General features: G+C 43.0%; 1 protein-coding gene across 1 annotated transcript in view; it reads right to left on the reverse strand.

The window, feature by feature from the left end:
- Nucleotides 1-10,547: 10,547 nt before the first annotated feature.
- CRISPLD1 (cysteine rich secretory protein LCCL domain containing 1) overlaps nt 10,548-20,476 on the reverse strand; it is a 58,968-nt gene continuing 49,039 nt past the window's right edge. The window contains exons 13-14 of the mRNA XM_006015289.3: nt 12,596-12,726; nt 10,548-10,727 (exon numbers count right to left, since the gene is read on the reverse strand). Coding sequence (XP_006015351.1) covers nt 10,676-10,727; nt 12,596-12,726 — 183 coding nt within the window. The 3' untranslated portion in view covers nt 10,548-10,675. The remainder of the gene's footprint in view (nt 10,728-12,595; nt 12,727-20,476) is intronic.

Consider the following 20,476-nt stretch of genomic DNA (forward strand, 5'->3'; position numbering starts at 1 on the left):
CTCCCTCATTCTTCGGAGTTTTTGTGATCTTATATTGTACTTTGTTTTCCATTTTCCTGTGTGTTTGAACAGTGTTTTGTACAATGGGGTCCTGATTCTGATTAGGATGAGACTTTGGAGTGTTGCTACAATATAAACATTAAATGAAGATTTAAAAGTAACACTTAATGCTAATTATTATAATGGTTATTATAATGGTTTGAGGGATGCAGACATCTGTTTCCTAGCGACCAGACTAACACAACCAAAGACCGTTGAAGAGTAGATTAACATTTTCAGATTGTTATTCTGAATCATGTGTTCATTTGGAGCAGAGAAGCCTTCTCATCCATAGAATCAGAATCATGGAAAATTGTTGTTGAAAGAGACCTCAGGATGTTATCTAGTCCAACCACCATCCCAGTCAAGGCTTTGTCTAGCCAGGTCTTAAAAACTGAAGATGGTGTTTCCACAACCTGTCTGGGTAGCCTGTTCCAGTACTCTATTACCCTCGAGTAAAATTGTTTTCCTGGTTTCTAACCTAAATTTCCCTTGCTGCAACTTAAGACTGTTGTTCCTTGTTCTGTCATCTGCCATGGCTGAGAATATTGTATCCTCTTTGGAACTACCCTTCAAGTAATATTTCTGTATTTTCATAGCACATAGCACACTGATGTTGTGATCCATGCCTAAGGCTATCATAAATCTACTGCTACTGCTACTACTAATTTGACCTAATGACCAAATGCTGAAATGTTGTTTACCATTATTAGTGCCTGGAAATAAAATCATACTAAGACTTAGGTTGAATGTACAGCCTTACGCTATGGGTGCATCTACACGTGAACTGCACCAGAATTTATTGCTCTTGGGCACGGTGTTTGCATGTGCCCCCAGGACTGCACATGTTGAACCGAGGTGAAGCAGCCCCAGCTGTCAGAGGGCCTGAGGGCTCATCCTGCCAGCTTAGGGCTGCTTTACCCTGGCTCAATATGCTGCAGAGGGGCTGGCTGGGGCATGAGGGTGCTACAGTGCAGAGCTAGCCAGCAGGCAGCCCCCACACTGTTGTACCCTCATGCCCCTGCCAACCCCAGTCACTGTCTACATATTCTCTTCGGTGCACATAACTACTCTGCTGTAGGATTGTACATGTCTTGGACAGTACTATTCTACAATGGTGTAGAATGGTTTAATTAATTTACTGCATCCTAATATGGGCACATGTATAGATGTGGAGGTTTTACTGCAGAGCTAATTATTCAGCTCTGCAGTAAAGTGCAAGGATAGATGCTCCCTGTATATGTAATGTATGACATTGATTTTTTTTAGATTAGTGATGTGTGCTGTTTAGTCTTCACTTGCAAATTATAGTTTTTAGCTACAAAATCCAAAACATATGGATATGTAGGGGCTAAAATATCATATTCTCTACAAATGCTTTGTATACATCTTTCATGTTATACAGTGAATGAGGCAAAGCTTTTCAGGCTCTTAATTCCCTGTTTCATTTCCTACAGTACCCCAGGTGCTATAAAAAGCATTAAGATGGAAAATACAGCAGCATGACAGTACTGTATTTCATATAGTATTTATAAAGGCTTGCAAAAGCAGTATTGTACTGCATGAATAATCTTTGTCATTTCTAAATGTTTATATTTCTAAATCTGTTCCTTTTGTGTGAATATAGAAATTTCAGGAAGTAAGCATCCTCTTGTGTATTCTCAGGAAGGTGGGCTATCTTAGTACTTAACTAAATCTAAAACATACTTCAAAAGCAATAGCCTCACAGAAGTCACTGTTTATGTAACTGACATGATTATTTCTCCAACATCTCAAGCTAAATTGCATTCGCATCTCTCTATAAGCATTTCAATACAGCAAAAGAAACAAGGCTTTTTGTGCTTTAAGTAAGCTAATGTTAACTACCTAGACAAATGTTTGATGTTTACATAAAACTTGAAATTTAGTGGCTTCGTTACAGAAAAAGACAAACTTTTACCCAAAGCTCTCCTAACCTGAGTATGTTGGAGTCATAATGGTGACTCAGCCCCTAAAAATATTACACATAAATTCATGGACCAGATTGTCCTCAGTGCAGAATTTATCTTTATAGAGGACTAAAAACTCCACAAGGTACTTCCGTTTGCAGATTTTTCCCTGGCATTGTTCTTTTTAGAGTTGTGAGGTATGTTCTTTAGTGAAACAAGTAAGGGGTTTAGTTCCCCAACCAAACTCCCCATAGATCTACCAAAATGCTAGGATATCTGCAGAAGCCCAGACTAGTCATGCATTAGCAATATGCCACTGCCATAGTATTCTCCATACTGTGTTCACTGGCCCCCATGCCAGCCCATTAGGAATAGTACTTGTCCCACCCTGAACTGCAACCTTCCACCACATTCACCCACTTTAACAATCTGTGAAATAATTTCCTTACTGAGCTTCTTTAAAAGGGAATGCCACAGATCATGACAAAGGAATCATGCTTGTACCCTAATGGGTATCTTCTGGGTTTTCATTTCTTGATGGGTTAGACTCATTACCATATTTACTCAATTATCAGACAATCGTGATTATAAGATGACCCCATAATAATTAAAACAGGGGTGGGCAACTATTTCAGCTGGAGGGCTGCTTAACGAGTTTTGGTAAGATGTCAAGGGCCACAGGGGCAGCCCTGCCCCTTGACAGGTGCCCCACCCTCTGGCTGCCCCAGAAGTCCTGCCCCTAACATCTGACTGTCTGGCACCAAATGTCCCTCCCCTTGCCCTAGAAGTACTCCAGGGGGTGGGGGTGAGTTGCCATCTTGAAACCAGAAAAAAATAAAGCATATACTGAAAAACAAACAAACATTTACTATAATTTATTTTAATTTTATTTAAAAAATATTTTTCTCCTGATTTACATGTATCTGCATTGAGTATCTAGAGGTGATTGCATAATAGTTCAAAATACAATCTTACTCTCAGATATTGTGTCTGGTGGAGTGTGGGATGTGTTTTGGGTGTGAGTATGGGGGTTGGGAGGCGGGATGTGGAGGAGTGTGGGTGCAGGGTATGTGGTTGGGGTGGGAGGTGTGGGGGGGGTGTGGGAATGAGTGTCATAGAGGACTTAGGGGCCCTGCTCCTATAAAGAGGGGCAACTCGTAGGGCAAGAGCCCTAGCAGTGACGGCGGAGCCCCAGTTGCTAGGGCAACCAGAGTTCGCTAGTGACCCACACCTGCCAGCGGTCAGCTGATCAGGAGGGGCAGGCCTGGCTCACATTTAAACCCCAGGGCTGAGGCCAGGCTGGCAGTTCCCTGCTGGTGGCCAAGGGGGAAGGAGCTCTGCTGGAGCAAGCAAAGGGGTGTGGCCTGATTGCATGAGCAGCTCCTGATACTGGTGAGGGATGGAGCACCCCTGGGGTGGCTTGAATTTATGTTATAGCCCAGGGGCTTGTGTTTTGTTTGCTGTTGAAGACTGGTGGCTTGGGTGAGGCTATTAGGGGAAGAAGGAAGCCTCATAGGGGACCCATGGCAGTGTGGAGACCCTGGTGCCAGAAAGGGGGCAGCATTTTGGTGGTGCACTGGCCCCGAGCGCTGGAGAGGGTGCAGCATTGGGGGCACACTGGCCCTGAGCGCCGGGGAGGGCACAGAGTGAGACAGGGCTGCAGAGGGCCCAGGGAGGACAAGGGGGCCAAATTATAACAAGGCCCAAACTGAACAATGTCAGTTCCATCTGCGAGGCTTGGGGCATGGTAAAGGGATGGTTGGAGTCACGCATAGGCCATAAGGCTAGGGTGCCCCAAAACACCCATTGTAGAACGGGACCCACCAGAGGTTCAGGAATCCACGGGGTCAGTGAGTACAGCAGAACCATGTCCAAGATGACGTAAAGGCAGCCTCCCTATTATCTTTACAATCAAAGATGTGGCGGGTCAGAATTGAGGGTGCCCTTTGGGCCAACTTGGCATGGTAAGGGGGCCTTGGGGAGATCACAGTCATCCTACAGGACCCCGTGCAGTGACAGTGAGAGGTGGGAGCATGAAATTATGGTGGGGGGATGGAAGTGTTTGTGGGGGATGTGGGAGGGTATGTGTGTGTGGGGGTTATGGTGGGGGTTGGGAGCATATGTGGGAGCTGTGGGTGTGTGTTGATGGTATGTTGGGGGGTGGTGTGTGTGTGGGGATGGGAGTCCTCAGAGAACCCAGAGTGTGCAAGTCCCTGAAGCTGCCTGTGGTGCATGGCCAGTCCCATCTGGTCCCACAGCATGCAGCTCCCATGCTCCTGCCCCTGTCCCCAGCTACATATGGTGGCAGCATGAGGGGCCAGGCCCACCCAGCCCCATAGCACACAGCTCGTGCAGCTTGTGGGGCCAGCTCAGCCTGGCTCCATAGTGCATGGCTCCCCATGCTCCTGCCCCCTCTGTGCCAGAGTAAGTCACTGGCCCCGGCCTGGTGGGGCCTAAACCTGTATTTCCAGGTTCACAAGCAGTAAAGCTTCTTCCAGGCAGAGACTTCTCATCTCTAGTGCTTTCTAGCTCGGGGCTGGGATCAGATCAACCCATGCTTGGGGGGGGGGGGGGTGTTGCTTAGCAACCAAAGCCACACCTGCATGGAGACACCAGCTTGAAGAGGGGGAGCCCAGGGCCAGGGCTTATGGAAGGCTTATGGAGGAACCCCACAGGATTGACAGAATTGCTTGGTGGGCTGGATTTAGCCCATGGGCCGTATTTTGCCTGCCCCTGAATTAGATGCTATATAAATGTATAAATTTGTTCTAGTTTTCCAGGTACAGAATCTAATATTTGAGGTTTGCCTTGAATTTATCCCCCTCCCACTGCTACAGCAAACAAAATAAATCTGTGGTTGTCAAACAGCTTCCTTGCCCTCTGCCACCTCCAGTTTTTTACCCCCGCAGCCCCTTCCCCTCTTCCTTCATGTCAGAACTTGCTTCCCCATAGCGCACAGAAACAAACCTACCTCTAATAACTTGCATATAGGGGAATTAATACAGGCATCCAGAGCTGACCCTAGGGCTGTGTGAGGTCCAGGGCATATCAGCCTATGTGGGGCCTGTGCGGGGGCGGGGGCAGAGGAGTGGGGTGAGCAGCTGGAGTGTGAAGCCAGTGGCATGCAGTGGCCATATGGAGTGGTAGTATCCTTGGCACAGGCCAATGGCACTGTCCCGGGGTCAGTATGGCACTGCCCACAGGGGCCCCCCCAAGCATGGGGCTCAGGGCGGTTGCCCCAATTCACACCCCTCCCCCCCAAGGGATGGCTCTGGAGGTACCTATAGATGTAGGTCATCCAGAATTGATGCAACTTACCTCTTTTGAAACCGCTGAAAGTTGTTTGTTTTTTTTTAGCACAGGTACTCCATAAACACACTTTTAAGCAGCATTTCTGTACTTATATGTATATAATACAAATTGTGCATGACATTAGTCCAAAGCCAAAGGGCTCATGATTTCTCATACAGTTCATTGGGATGGATTCCAAAAGAGACAACAGCCTTTCAAGTCATAGTGACCCCCACAGCTCATTCTGCTCAGTATGTGCGTGTACTCTAGATACCCTCCGCAAAGGATCCATGTGCTAATTAACCCCCACTTGTGACTGGATGAAGATGTTCTTTTCACAAGTCCTGGGAATCTCCAAAAATTTATTTGCAGAAGGGGTGCAGGGCTACCTGGTCCAGCTGCATCTCATGGAGCCCAGGGCCACACTAATCCTATGCACAAGGCTAAGAGAGTGGGGGTAACAGATGAATTATGGGTAAGCTATTTGGGGCCCCATTTGGTGATGTTTGCCAGACATTTAAGGCTGGCTAAAAAAGAGGACTCATTGGAAACGGGGAAGAAAGGTGCAGCTCAGCTGTGACAATGAAGAGGAAGGTCAAATGTATTTAGTGTAGTGGTACATCATGATTTGAGAGTCAACACTGTGGGGGACTGAGCGCAATGGGCACCTCCATATATCTTATTCAGATGGGGTGCACTGATCTATCCTTCCCATCAGCTGCCTGCTCTCCCTGACCCTGTTCATCTGTGCCATTGAACCCCTGGCCCCGCACATCAGGCAGGACCCTGAGATAAGCGAAGTCCAGATACCCAGAGGAAGAAGGGAATAGACCAGGGTAACGGCCTACATGAATGACCTGAACATTCTATGCCAGAATAAGTGTTCAGTAGAAAGAGCCCTGTGGCACACACAGGTCTATGAAGTGGCAGCAGGGGCCAAGCTCAGGGGACCTGGAGTCCCTGGGGGTTTTGGTTCCCCACAAGGGGGTCAAGATCCTTGGGCTGGAGTTCAAACCTGAGCTGAGCAGAAGGATGGCCTGGGAGAAAAAGGAGGCCAAGGTGAAGCAGAGGTTGGGTCTGTGGCACGTGTGCCACCTCTCCATGGGGGGGCGTGGCACTCCCAAAACCAGTGCTGCTACCAGTGCTTCACTGCAGTGTACACCACACTGATCTTCCCCACTCCAAAGTGTATCATCCACAGAATCCAGAGAGCCATGTGTGTTTTCTTCTGAGGATCCAGAATGGAGAAGGTGACAAGGAACACCCTATACAAGAAGAAATGAATCTGGGATCAGGTGGATGCTAGACATCCACCCGTTCTTGCAGGCACAGTATACAAACCAGATCTGCAAGCTGGTGACTGGGCCAGAGACCAAAACAGCCTGTCTTGTGAAGTATTTTGCAGGTCACCTCCTGAGATAGTGCACCAACCAATGGGAGACCGTGGACCATGGAACACCCCTGGTTCTATAGGGTCCCGAACAAGTTCTGGAGTGAGTACAGGTTACAAAAGGAAAGCCCGGTGACTATTTCCAACCACAGGGAGATACAGAAGGCAGTCAGAGATGGAGACAGGTTATCAACCATGAAGCTGCTCCCTGAAGATGACTGCTAGGCAGTCCGAGACCAGATCTTCCACAAGGACCTATGAAAGGACCACAGAGACTTGAACTGACTAATAGCTCACTGTGCACTCCCAGTGAGGGCATGGAGACACATAGAGGGGTGAGAGACTTGACCCAACTTCCCCAGAGAAATCTGCCAAGGTGCAAGAGAGACCATCAGCCGCCTCCTATGGCTCTGTCCCTATGCCAAGGGTGCCTGGAAAAAGGTAAACCAGTTACACGAAGAGGTGACAGGAGTCAGGCAATAATGAGGGAGGTAGCACTGTACGGACACCTGACTAAACATCAGGGGTCCCCGACAACCCGCTTCAACCAGTTCATGTCCTGCATCAGGAGTGCCCTGTGGAAATGCAGGAACCTAATGATGTACAGACACATGGAGCTCAAGGAAACAAACTGTGTTAAAATGTTTCTTAGTGAACTCCAGTTCTACTACCAGAAATCAGTGGGAAAGGATGGAGAAGAGGCAGCCAACTCCACCTCGCACAGGGACACTTGGCAAAGGCTGTTCAAAGACACTCTGAGATAATGAAGATGACAGTGACACAAATGAACATCAAGATGGTGACAATGACAGCAGCAGTGTTAGCAGCAGCAGAAGAAACAGCACCAGTGACAGCAACAAGGACAGTGAATGAGCTGAGAATGTAAACTCCAACTTCAGAGTGAGAACTAAGAGACTGTAAGGGAAAGGACTGCAGATGGGTACGCGGAAGCATGTGTGCATCTATTGTAATAGATATGCAGGCTTTAAATGCAGTTTAAGGTGTGTGCAGAAAAGCTTATGTTGGATGGTGTGTGTGTGTGTCTATATATAGATAGGCGCACACGCTATATTTTTTCCAAAAAAAGAAAAAAGCGTTCCCATCAGTATATTGTTTCTCGGCCTCTCATGGACTCTGCCCCTGCCTCAGGTTGTCTGAGAGCAGCGAGATGGCAGCAGCCAAGAATGCTGGTGAACTGAAAGCAGAGAAGCACAGATAGGAGATGGAGAGAAGAGACCAGATGGAGCAGAGTCACGAATACAGAGGTTCAGACCAAGAGCTGGAACCTAATTGGAAGCTGGTGCAATGAAGCATCAAACCAAAGGCAAAAGCAAATGCAGTTGAAACTGGACAGGGAAGAGCAAGCCAGAAGAAAAGCAATGGGAAGAAGATAGAAAGCAGCCAGACCAGGCAAAGCAGCAGCAGAAAGCAGGGAAACAGAAACTAAGAAGTGGGGGAGGAACAACTAACAGCTGTAGCTGGCCAGTGACTGTGATCTTTCCTCGAGTCCCCTTCCAATCACAGTGCTGTGCAAGAGGAACATAGAAATAGCACATAAGCTTGTGTCTGTAGCCTTTCTGTCCCTTTTGTGAGCTGTTTCTGTTACAGGCTACCATCCCTGCTGGTTTTATCCCGCTGTGCCTTAACACACACATGAACTTGCATGTCACGAGTTTTGCTTTGAACGGTTTGAGGTGCAGTTTCCCAGAAAATCCTGCATTTAATCCCTTGAAACTTGGCAGGCCTCATGCACTCAGAAGGGGCTACCATCCCTACTGTTTTCATCCAAATCTGCTGGCTCTGGCCCTCACAGTGCCAGCCAGGTATTGCAGTACCTCCAGGCTAGTTCCTTATGGAAAGAACACCTGCCCATTTTTTTTTTTAAGGCCCAAAATAAAAAAAAAGGTTCCTATCAGTATGTTTGTCCTATATATTATATAGTAATGCTCAGTGCTGGCTGCATTTAATCAACTTTATTGTTGGCTTCCATTATTGAGCACATACTACCTTTGGCAGCAATTTAATGATAGTCAATGTGTTTAGTGAAGTTTCCTTGTATGCAGGTATAAGACAAGGGGCTTTTCCTCCTATCTTGAATGGGGGAGAATACCTCATCCTATATTTGAGTAAATATGGTATTATTTCTTGTGAGGGCCTCCTTGCTATTAGAACATTGAAGAAGTTGGGCTGACTACAACAGTGGCTGTTAACAAAGTCAGTGTCCTGATACAGAATTTGGTGTAAAGATACGAAAACAGTCTACTCCCAAATATCCTGGATGAAGCACTCACAGCCAACTAAAGAATATGTTCATACAACTCCCCATGCACTTAATGGGAACTGTGTAGACAAACCACCTACTCAGCTTTTAAAACCACAACCTGTGTCTGTAGCTATGTCCAAAAAACCACTTACAATGTTTTGGTCAGCAAAAAAGTAAACTTCATCTGGCTGGTGTTCTTCTACTTGAGCTAGAATAAACACACATTTCCTGTGGAAAAAAATAAAGGCCCCCAAATTTAATGTTACTACGTAAACTAATTTTATTCAAAATGGATTACAAAACTAACAAAGCTTGCCTAACTACATGAGGTAGTACATGTAGCAAAACAAAGAAAATAAGAAAATAAGGGCAGAAAATAAGACTCTGAAATATGAAGAATATCAAATAAGTTTACAAGTTAGAAAGAAATAATAAATTCACCAGCAGAAACAAAAATACCAAAAATAAAGTTTAACAGCTTTTCAGTCTTAAAGCACATTACATTTTTCATAGAAAGAAATATAGTATCACCATTACATGTTCTTCATATACCATAACATGGTAAAATTAATGCATAAGACTGTTCACCATAAATGAAGTCAAAAGAAATGATGAAGCAATAAATGAGTTCATCTTCATTAAGCTCCACTATACATCCCGGCCTGCAGGAGTATTTGCCAGGTTATAAGGAGCAAAGGGGATTAGTCTTTGTTATCATTTTCTTAACAGATTGTGTTTTTTGTTAAGAAAAGATCATTTTCTTAACAGATCATTGTGTTAACCGTTCACCCTCAAATCTATGTACAGTATACGGATACGTTGTAACATTTAAGGCATCAAACCTACAAATATTTATGCATGACTTGAAGTCAATTACAGCCAGTCACATGGCTCTATAAACCACATGCAAGTTTGCAGAATCAAGAGCATAATCCTTAGCTTTCATTTTACTCCATCTCTCAATGTGAAAATGGCCTTTTGGGGCCTAGATCCTCACAAGTATTTAGGTGACTATTAACTCCACTAGGAGGTTGGTACAGAAAATATGCTTGACAAGCAGGCCCTTGGTGATTGATTATTCATTCTGAACAAGTTAGCAGCATCCAATAACATTTTAACAAACTGAATTTTGAAAATAAAGAAAATGTAAATGGTCTATTATTTAAAGGATCATATTTTCATCTGTCCCAGGACTTTTCATTTCCAATTTTTTTTTAAATTGCTATTAGAATAAAAATTGGTGTAACATTTTAAACATTCCAAATTTCCTTTTGCATGGGCATGATTAATAATTATATGCTACTGTAAAACAAAAAAAAATTACGTTATTGCATCAGTTTATAAGGATGGCTATTTTTTATGTACAGTGGATATAAAATCTCTGGCATAGTTTAAAGATTATTGTTAGTGGAATGTATAAAGCACCATACAATAATATATTCAGATAAGAAAATTTAGATCTTTTATGAGCTTTGTATTAACTGTATAGGAATAACTGCTAAGAAAATATAGCAATATTTAACACAGGATTCAAAAACTTGTTATATATCATTACAGCATTCCAAATGCATTTTTCTCCCATGTTTAATTTTACAGATTTTTTTCCCATTCAGGTTATATGTAATTGATTTTTTTGGCAGATAATATTTGATATCTTCTGTACAATAAAGTTACAGCTTTATACAAACTTTAGAAAGTACACAAAGTAATCTTTAATCTCTTCCAAGTGCTCTGGTTTTAGTCTGGATTTCTCTCTCACTGGACTCAAACAACAGCAAATATTCTGAAAGCCTTGCCTCCTGGAGGATTCTGCAAACTGAAAACAAAAATCCAAGACATTATTTTTAAGACGCTGATTAGACACCTGGGCCCCAATCTGGAAAATTCTGACCTGAAGGTAGTCCTCCAAAACTGTGTAAAGTATCAACAATGCATCTTCAGGGTTTATTTTGCTATGTGACTTATATTGTGGGTACTTTTTAGGGAATCTTGATAAAAGGTCTACTTGTATTCCTCTTGAAACCACTGCCAAGTTTCCTACATTATTCTTGCACTCAATTGAATGACATTAAGTTTGGTTTAATTTATTAGAATGTTAGAACTTTCTGCCCTAAGAAAAATACCCCATATTACCTAAAATGAATATTTAAATTCAGAAACAAAGCTAAGATTGAAAACTTTTAGTCAAAAAAATATAAGTACTAAATGACTGCACAGTAACAATTATACAGTCAGGCGCATGTGTCGACACACCCACTGAGTTTCTTAGGAAATGGTTCCACCTGCTTTAGGTCTCCTGACATCCTGAGATCAGCTTCTCATTAAGTTTATAGAGCCAAGCCCCTCCCTGAGTTATAGATCAAAACCCAACTCTGTGACTCCCCTGAGGAAGAATCTGTTTCTTTGCTGTCTGCAACTTCCAAAATAACAACAACTATTCACTTTGCAGTACTGTATAGTATACACCATGGATTTTGTAGTCAGTACCACTTTTTTTCTGTTAGAACCTAGAAAAAGTTCCTAGAACTAGAAAGCACAGGCAGACACCATCACCATCAACTTGATAGCAGGTACTTCATAATGGAAAATATTTTAAGAGACTCTCCAATACACACTATGCATCTTAGAGAAATCGTTATTAAAAACAATCAAATAATATGAAAAGCTAAAATGGGAATTTAGATTAATCTATGGCCAATGTCATTTGAGAACCATGCTCACCAATTCAAGGAAAAAGGATCTGCAAAAAATTAATTCTGTGAACACACAACTGCTTGGAGCCTTTTCAAAGGGTGAACTTTTAAAAGGCCAGCAACTGGTAAGTTTTAGTTGTTCTATGTCAGTGATTCCCAACCTTTTTGTCCTGTGGACCTGCCCGGGAGCAGGGGCGGGGTACAGGGAGCCAGTTACCTCCCTCCTGGGGCTGCTCCACCCCACCTTTGACCCCGCACGCTCCGGAAGCCACTCGTCCAGGTGGACAGATGATGTCCATCCAAGCGAGGGGCTCATGCCACGACCCAGCAGCCAGCCCTTTGTGCCTTGGAATCAGGCCGTGGCCTGGTGGTTGGAAACCTCTGTTATATATGAATGAGTTGTAAGCTATTCAAATGCAGCAAACCCATTCTAATTTTAATCCTGGATGAAACAGTGTTAAAGGTGCAGTAAATCTGCTGCATTTGAATCACTCTCAGCTCATTCACATACCACAAGTAGATGAAACATTCCCCTTTTGAAACGTCCACAAACCTTCCTCTGCCCACACCATAAGAATTAAGAGCTGTGCCATAAAAGGCAAGTAGGATCTGGCTTTTCCAAACCCTACTTACCAGTTAGGACCTGAATGAATCACTAATCTAAAAAACTCTTAAGAAAGTAAAAGTAATTTCCTTATCAAATATTATATTATTTGTGCCAGGATCAATAAACAAGGGAGTTATTTTAACTTATAAGCAGCTTTTTAGGGTTGCGATTTACAAGCTTAGAGGAGACAGGCAGTTCTGGTACCGCAGCTTCTCCACAGTCACTGTAACTGTTACACAAGCCTGGTAAATCACCCATGTTAGTCCATTCATTTAGCTTCCAAGCACAGCTTCCAGTACAAACAGATATAATGCAAGATTGTAAATGATGGAATGTATAACTAGGTGAAGGTTAAACAAGAGATTTTTAAACTTGGTTTCATACCTTTCTGAAAATATTCCATTCTGAAAGGAGGCAATGTACATCTTCCTTTTGTCTACTGGCATAACATCAACATAGCCTCCTTGGTTGGGAACCACTCCAGCATGTACTGCTGTCCGGCAGATACTAGACATCTGGGAAAAGAAGAGAACAGATTTTTTTTTAACTGATTCTGGGGCAGGCGGGGGAGGAGGGCATTCAGGGTTTTTTAATTTTAAAAAAATTTTTTGGTGAGATTAGAAAAATAAAGATATCGATCCTAAGTTTTAGACACCATAATATAATCATACAATAAATAGGATTACATTAACCTACAGCAGCCTTTACACTGCTTCCACAGGAGTTCAGCCAGACAATCACCTTCATCATCAAACCTCAGCCTTCTCCAAGTCTTTTGCGGCATGCCTGGAATGTGATCAATATCAAGCTAAGGTAAGGCTAACTCCAAGACCAATAGAGCCAGAGGAACAAGTCCAAGTCCTAAAGCCTCTCTTTTAGGAGGCTCCAGTTTGAGTGCCACTTGAGACTGCAGCTATGGTAATAAGGTAGTGGGAGAGAGGTAGTTTTTTTTGGAAAGGCAGTCCATGCCCATTTATAATTTCACAGGTTATTACCAACACTTTAAACTCATACAAAGAACAAGGGGCAGACACAGTAAATCCTAGATCATTGAGCTTATGTACTCCCAGCAAGATACCCCAATCAGTAAGCGAACCTATGTATGCAGTAATCAAATGATTTTATGACACATATCCTTGTAGAACACATTGCAATAATTTAATTTTGAGGCAACAAAACCACAGGTAACAGTGACAATGTCCACATCTGAAAGGAAAAGTTGCAATCTTCCAGACAGATCTAAATGGTAAAAAATAAAATAGATTATTGGTATTAAAGGATTATCAAACAGAAACTGGGGGTCTTAAATCACACCTCAAATGGCAGATACCATTTACTTGTGGCAGACACATTCTTTCAGTCAAAGAGGCAATATTATCTTCACCATATCTCCTCCTCTTCCCCAACATCATCACCTCCTACTGAGCTGTGCTGAGGATCAGCTAACCTATTCTCATACATGCCCCAAAATTGACACTGGTTAAAAAACTGAATTACATCATCCAAATCAAACAGTAGAGACAGAGACAGAGACAGACAAGATGGAGATGTACTCCTTCTCCTCCTTCTACCTTCAGAACAGACATGCTAAACAAAAGGGGTGACGGAACTCCTGTGACATCCCGTACTTGAGTTCTTCAGGAATAGGAGGAAATGCCCAAAACTGCCCTCTCTGAGAGATGAGAATGAAGCCCATGAAGAACCAGTCCATTCACCCCCATGAAGGTCTGTGTTAAGACTACCTCATGATCAAGGGTTTCAAAAGCAGCTGCCAAATATAATTCTACCAGCAGAGACACTCAGGTATTTTATTAATAACATTGTGAACACAGAAACTGCAGCCTCTAGAACCAGGGATTTCCCCTCACCAGTTCATCTGTGGATGAAACGCAATACATTTAAGATGATTTACTCATCCAAGCTAGTTTAAAAGATAACATTGGCTGGCTTGAGTGCTTTCAAGTTCATACTTACCACTTTCAAGATGGATTATTTTTGTTCTCCCTTTGAGCTGTTTTTAAACTGAATTTATATATGGTACAAAACTATAACGGTCTGAATTTCCCCACTGCTTTTCTGTTTACCCTATCATACTTTCCATCCAAAAGAAAGTTCTTATGATGTATTGATCATGCTTCATCTGGGCACAGTCCTACACTCTTGATACAGGCAATGGTCCATAGAAGAAACTCCTAGAGGGGTATGGTCTGAATAATTCTGCAGAACCAGATCCTTAACACATTGTCATGAAACTGTTCTGATTTATACTACATATATATTGTATATAAGACACTTAGAAAAGTGTTTTATATACAATTATTCAATAATGATTTCTAATCTCACTTTTTAATTACAGAAGATTCAATAATCTATCACTACAAGGAACATAGGAACATCAGACTGGAAACAGTGTCTTGGGCCATCAAGTCCAGCCCTGGCCTATCAAGTGCAGATAGAGTGAAGTGTCACTTAGGGCACTTACACAAGTTACATTTTTCATGTGATCAGCCCCCTGAAAGCGCTCTTCAGCCATGACATAACACATATGCACGGCTGAACACTCAAAATGGCTGATCACATGAAAAATTAACCCTCGATAAATGAGGTATTAGCTGAAGACAGACACTATAGAGCAGAGTGCTTTAGGGAACTTGTGTTCCATCAAGAGTTAATTTTCTGCTTCTCTCCAGAGCTGTCAGTAGGGAGGAGGGAGGGGGGAAGGAGGGAGAAAGAAACAGCACACAGCTGCCAATTGGGCTTTGCCTGCCCAGTGCTGGAGATGAGGTGGTGGTGGTGGAATGGAGTACCCTTGCCTCGTTGCCCCTACCCCACCCCAGTTACCCTGGCTGGAATACTGGGGGGGAGTCAGGCTGGGCTTGTGAGATGGGGGGGTTCAATTCCATCCTGCCCAACGCCCAGCTCCAGCCACAGGAAAGCTGAGCCAGCTGTTGGTAGTGCTACTGTTAAGAGGTCCAGGTGGGAGATGGGAGAAGGGAGCCTCTTTGCCTTGTTGGCCCAGCCTGGCTCCCCCCAGTACCCCAGCCAGGGTAGCTGGGGAGGCCCCTGAGCTGAGGGGGCTGTGTTCCACCCCATGCTACCACATCTCCAGCTCTGGGCATACAAGGTCCAGCCAGCAGCTGCATGCTACTCCCTTACCATCCCCCTCCCTCCCCTGCTGACAGCCCCAGGGTGGCCAGAGCTGGGGAGAGGGGCAGTTTGACAGTCTCCCCGGAAGCTGCTGGAGTGCCCCCACCTTTGGCCAGGGCCAGTGCAGGCAGACTTGAGCTCCCTTGACCCAACAGGCAAACATCTGTTGGGTTGCGGGGCTCTAACTCATGGCGTTTTGTGTAAATTGCCATGAGTTAAAGTGCATCCCCTAAAAGTGTCTAGGCACCCTTATACTGTAGTATGTAAATCCTGATTTGTTCTAATCAGAGAAGCACTGAATTTGCAAATCTAGATACAGTAACTCTCTCCATTTATAATTGAGCTGTTTTGTGAGAAAAGAAGTCTTCACTGAAAGAATATTCCATCTGAACCTACATTAAAGGTTCATCCAATAAAAATATCAGTAGCTGGTCATACAGACCACTATTTAAACAAGGGTTGCACTACTTTCAGTTATAATTTGAATAATATATATCTGTAACTGTAGCTATTTTGTAATCTAAAGGCTACATAAAAATACAAAAATTTAATATAGTAATTATTTCCCAACTAGTAAACACTGTAGCTCCAAGTTTTACTTGTTATATAGCCAGTCCAGTATTTCTGAGAATTCAGCTTTGAAACTGTTTGTCCACAGATATCTTCTAAAAGCCATGTCAAGCTTTCTACCTCAGGACTGGCCACAGCTTTTAAACAATCCAGAAAGGGTACAATTTATGTCACTCTCTATCTTTTTCCCTTCCTCCCACTCTTACCCTCACTACTTTGCAGCATTCATAGCTTATTAACCAGTGACCAAGTTACTGATTTAAATTATTAGGGCTGTTGTGGCTTTTCTATTATGGCAGTAGCCAAAGGTCCAAATGGGGATTGTAGTGGGTTTTGTATAAATACAGACATACGAACAGTCCCTATACTGACTATATTCATTCTAAAGATACAGAAGTAAGATATATGAGTGCAACATACAAGCAAACTAACAGCAAAAAAATGGGCAAGCTTTCTTTATTGTGGGACATATAGAGGTTCTGTTTGCTTTCTTGTGTCAAATTCACATTAGAAGTAAGGGGGAATGTGTACTATTTGTTGCAAAGATTCTAAGAATAAGGGGAAGCCAGTGGAGGGACACCAGTAGATGTGTTTTTAGTAAGAAAGAGAGGATGATTTTAGCAATAATATTCTTTTAGCAGTAGTATTATTTTAGGAGAAATTTCTGCAGTAGAGCAAACATGAGATGAAGCCTTGAGTGAGAATGAATTATGCACTGATGTTCTGGCCCTATTCTATGAAAAGGGAAGAAGATTAAGGGTGTGCCACTAATTTAATGAATTTTCCTTAACAAGTATCAACTGGATTTGTAGTCTGAGCTCTTTTAAATAAATGTTTGGGGATGATTTATTTTAGATAGGATCAAAATAGGGGGAGCTTTTTGTGTTCTGAAGATTACCTGACCATCTCATCCACACTTTCTGGGTGAAATCCAAGACATATTGCAATCAATGGCAAAACTCTTAATAGTTTGAGCAGAGTCAGTATTTCCCCTCTAAGCTCTATTTTTAATTTTAAAATGTTATTTAGTAAGAATTTTAAATTATCAGCCTAAAAGGCACGCCTCTCTAGAAGTCTCCATCAGTAATTTGGGCTGCTGCTTTAGTTTTGATGTAACCCACCCTGAAGCATATGTAAGTCAGCCTAATGTACTTTTTAAGTTAACATAAACATTTCCTACAGCATTACATGACCTTGTTTTATTGCTGTGCTGTGAACCCTCTGGCATTCATCAGTATTTAACAGGTCAAAGAACCTGAATGCCAAGCTGCTTAATCATTTTCCTTCTTTTGCTACTCAGCAAAATACCAGATATCTACCACAGCATAGCATTACTTTGTGAAGGCATTTTAACCATAAGCCTCCCTCCCACAAATGTTTGTTTCCAATGTTATTCATAACACAATTTTAATAGTTCTGTTTAGATATGAATACTTACTCTGTCTCATAGCAGAGAGTTATAACATTTTTGCAGAACAAAAATTGGAAAAGGGCTACATATATACTTGAATGAAGCAATGGCCTTAATATGAATCACATTCTCAGGTGGTATAAGCTTGCATGTATTCATCACCTTCTGTAAAAAATAGTCAAGCTGATTTATAGCACCTAAAGAGAAGGCCCATTTTTAAAAAACAAAAAACATTATTGTTCAGTCTATTTGAGATTTTGTGTAGTCCATAGAAATTTGTGATTTTTTTTTCAAAATGTCCCTGCAGGATTCCCTATCAGTAAGGCATTATTTTCAGGACAATGATTCTTGGTGTGAAAATAAAAGGCTAAATTGGAATTTGTTAAGAGTTTGCTTTTAGATAATCGTAATATAGTCAAAAACAAACTGTGCCCAGTTCTTCCCTGGTCTAACTCCACTGAAATGAAATCTTTAACCAAAACAATTCTCAGTGGGCACATCTACCATGTGTAATTAATGTACATGAATTAAACTCCAGAGCTGATTGCTCTAGAGTTTTTTGCTCCCAGGTATACTGGGAGTAATGTGTGAATGTGTGCCTAGGAACAAATTAAATCCGCAGCAATCAGCTCCACAGCTTACTCACGTGCAGCACATGGGGCCACTGGGTCCCAGGCCTGCCAGCCCGGGGCCACTCCAACTAGGCTCAATGTGCTGCGGAGGGACTGGATGAGGCATGAGGGTACTTCAGTACTGGGCTAGCCAGCAGGCAGCCCCTGCACTGAAGAACCCTCATGCCCCGGTCAGCCAGGTCAGCATCTACACATGTGCTGCTGCGCATGAAAAAACTCCATAGTAAGGTTTTACAAAAAACTAGAACTCTTGGTTCCAAAATGACACCTTTTATTAGACCAACTAGAAAAGGCAAGAAAACTGTCCTTTTCTCCAAGCTTTTGGGACCAAAGTCCCTTTGTCAGGCTCTGGGAAAATTGTAGATGGTACAAGATGGTAAAAGATCCCCATAAGTAGGAAATAAACTTAATTTTTGTACAGAGGGAGCTGAAGGTGGAAGGCTGTCCCTCTGGGTCCATGAGAGCATCTAGTACTTCTGTTAGTTTCCTGTGCCCTAATGGGGGTGCATGTGTAGATGCTGAGACGTTTACTGTGAAGCTAATCAGTCAGCTCTGCAGTAAATGTCTCATGTCAACGTGCCCAGTGTGAAATAAATTACAACTACATTAAAAGCTTCCCTTTAGTCTGTAAATTTTGTTTGAGTACATGCTCTGAAAATGAGGAACTAATAACAGTGGGAGGAGCAAATCTTGCAAGCACGTCTCCAAGTAGCTCTGATAATGCACCTCAAGTCTAATTTAATTTAGTTTCTTGATCATTTTGCACATTTTACAAACACCAACGTTAGGTTTTTAAGGTGTAAATATAGTCAAAATACTCTTTGGTATATGGCAAAACACTGAAATATGATGAATAAGACTCAAAGCCTGAGATAACTGGAATTAGGTAAACTGCAAGCTTGGATTTCAACCTCCCACAAGAGAAAAACAGGAGACTGCTTGGTGGTCTACCAATAGGATTGACCATTACCATCATTGGGCTATACCATCAGACTTCCTCTTGGGCACTCTCTCTCTACCCCTGATTGATCTTGATTCTTGGCTGAACAGTGGCATGGCTTCAATAGGAGCTAAAGTGAGCTTTGATTTTAGCTTGATGGCTAGGACACTCCTTGGAAGTGGGACATATGTGTTTAAATTCCCTTAGGCTTCAGAAGGCCTAAAACAGAGGCCTCCCACTTCCTGGGTGAGTGCTGTAACCACTAGATCACTCCCACTGGTCAGCCTTTAAAAGAAAGTGATGAGCCAGGCATCTATACCCAATGGGTAGGGACCTACTTAATTTGCAGCAAGATAAAAGAATTTTTGCAGTTTGGTCGTGGTGTAAAGAGCCAATTGCATGAGCCCTGCCCCGTGTCACTGATTTCCAGAGGTCCGGGGGAGGGGGGAGGAGGAGGGGAGAATGGACAAGGGGGTGGCCATCTTCTTGGCTCCTAGATGCCCTTTGTTCAACCCTACACCTCATCGCTGCTTGGAGAGGCCACCGAGAGAAGGAAGGATGAGGGGGCAGCTGCCATCTAGGTTGCTGGCTGGCTTTTGTGCTACCCCACCAGCTGGCGCCTTCCCTTCCCAGGCACGCTGTGAGGCAGCGAGGCCCGCTGGCTCCCACTGGGGATCCAGCATTTTATTTTTAAGAGGTTTTTTTTAGTTGATTTTGCAGTCATGGATTTCATGGCTTCCGCGAAATCACGAATTAAAAAGGTCCGTACCAATGGGATGTACAAAAGTGCATTTTGAACTGTAAAACTACTCTCACATAGGCATCTAATAAGGGCTAAAATCAGGCACCTAAGTTGGGGACCGAGGGTGGATTTCAGGCATACTCTGCCCTCTGGCACTTCCTACTGGTCAGCTTCACTGAAGTCGACCAGTAGGAAGTGCCAGAGGGCAGAGGAACCTTCTTCCTCTGGCCAATACAGTGTGTTAAGTGTTTCTATTTTCATATACCTAAAGTACTATAACATCAAGTAAAGGATGCTAGATTTGGCTTTTTGAGTCTGTAGAACAGTTTATTTGAATAAGCTGAGCATGAATTAGCTGTTATTTTCCAGTAGGAAAGGCTTTTCTAACTCATAGGATCATAGTACAGTAGGACTGGAAGTGACCTCATGAAATCATCTAGGTCAGCCTCCTGCTCAAGGCAGGATCATCCCTGAATAAACCACCCCAGCCAGGTATCTGTCTAATCTGCTCTTGAAAACTTCCAAGTATGGAAATTCTGCAACTTTTCTAGGCAGCCTGTTCCAATGCTTGTCCACCCCCATATAAAGTATTTCCTAATCTCCAACTAAATTTCTTCTACTGCAGTTTGAGGTCATTGCTCCTACTTCTGTCCCTTATAGCCACAGAGAAAAGTCTATTTTCACCCTCTTTGTGTCTTTTTTCAGGTATTTGAGGAAAGCTATCAAATCCCATTTCCGTCTTCTTCAGACCAAATAGTCCTGGTTCTTGAAGACTTTCCTCATAAGTCATGTTTCCCAGGCCTCTAATTATTTTTGTCACTCT

This window comes from Alligator sinensis, unplaced genomic scaffold (assembly GCF_000455745.1).
Source record: "Alligator sinensis unplaced genomic scaffold, ASM45574v1 scaffold71_1, whole genome shotgun sequence".
Lineage (NCBI taxonomy): Eukaryota > Metazoa > Chordata > Crocodylia > Alligatoridae > Alligator > Alligator sinensis.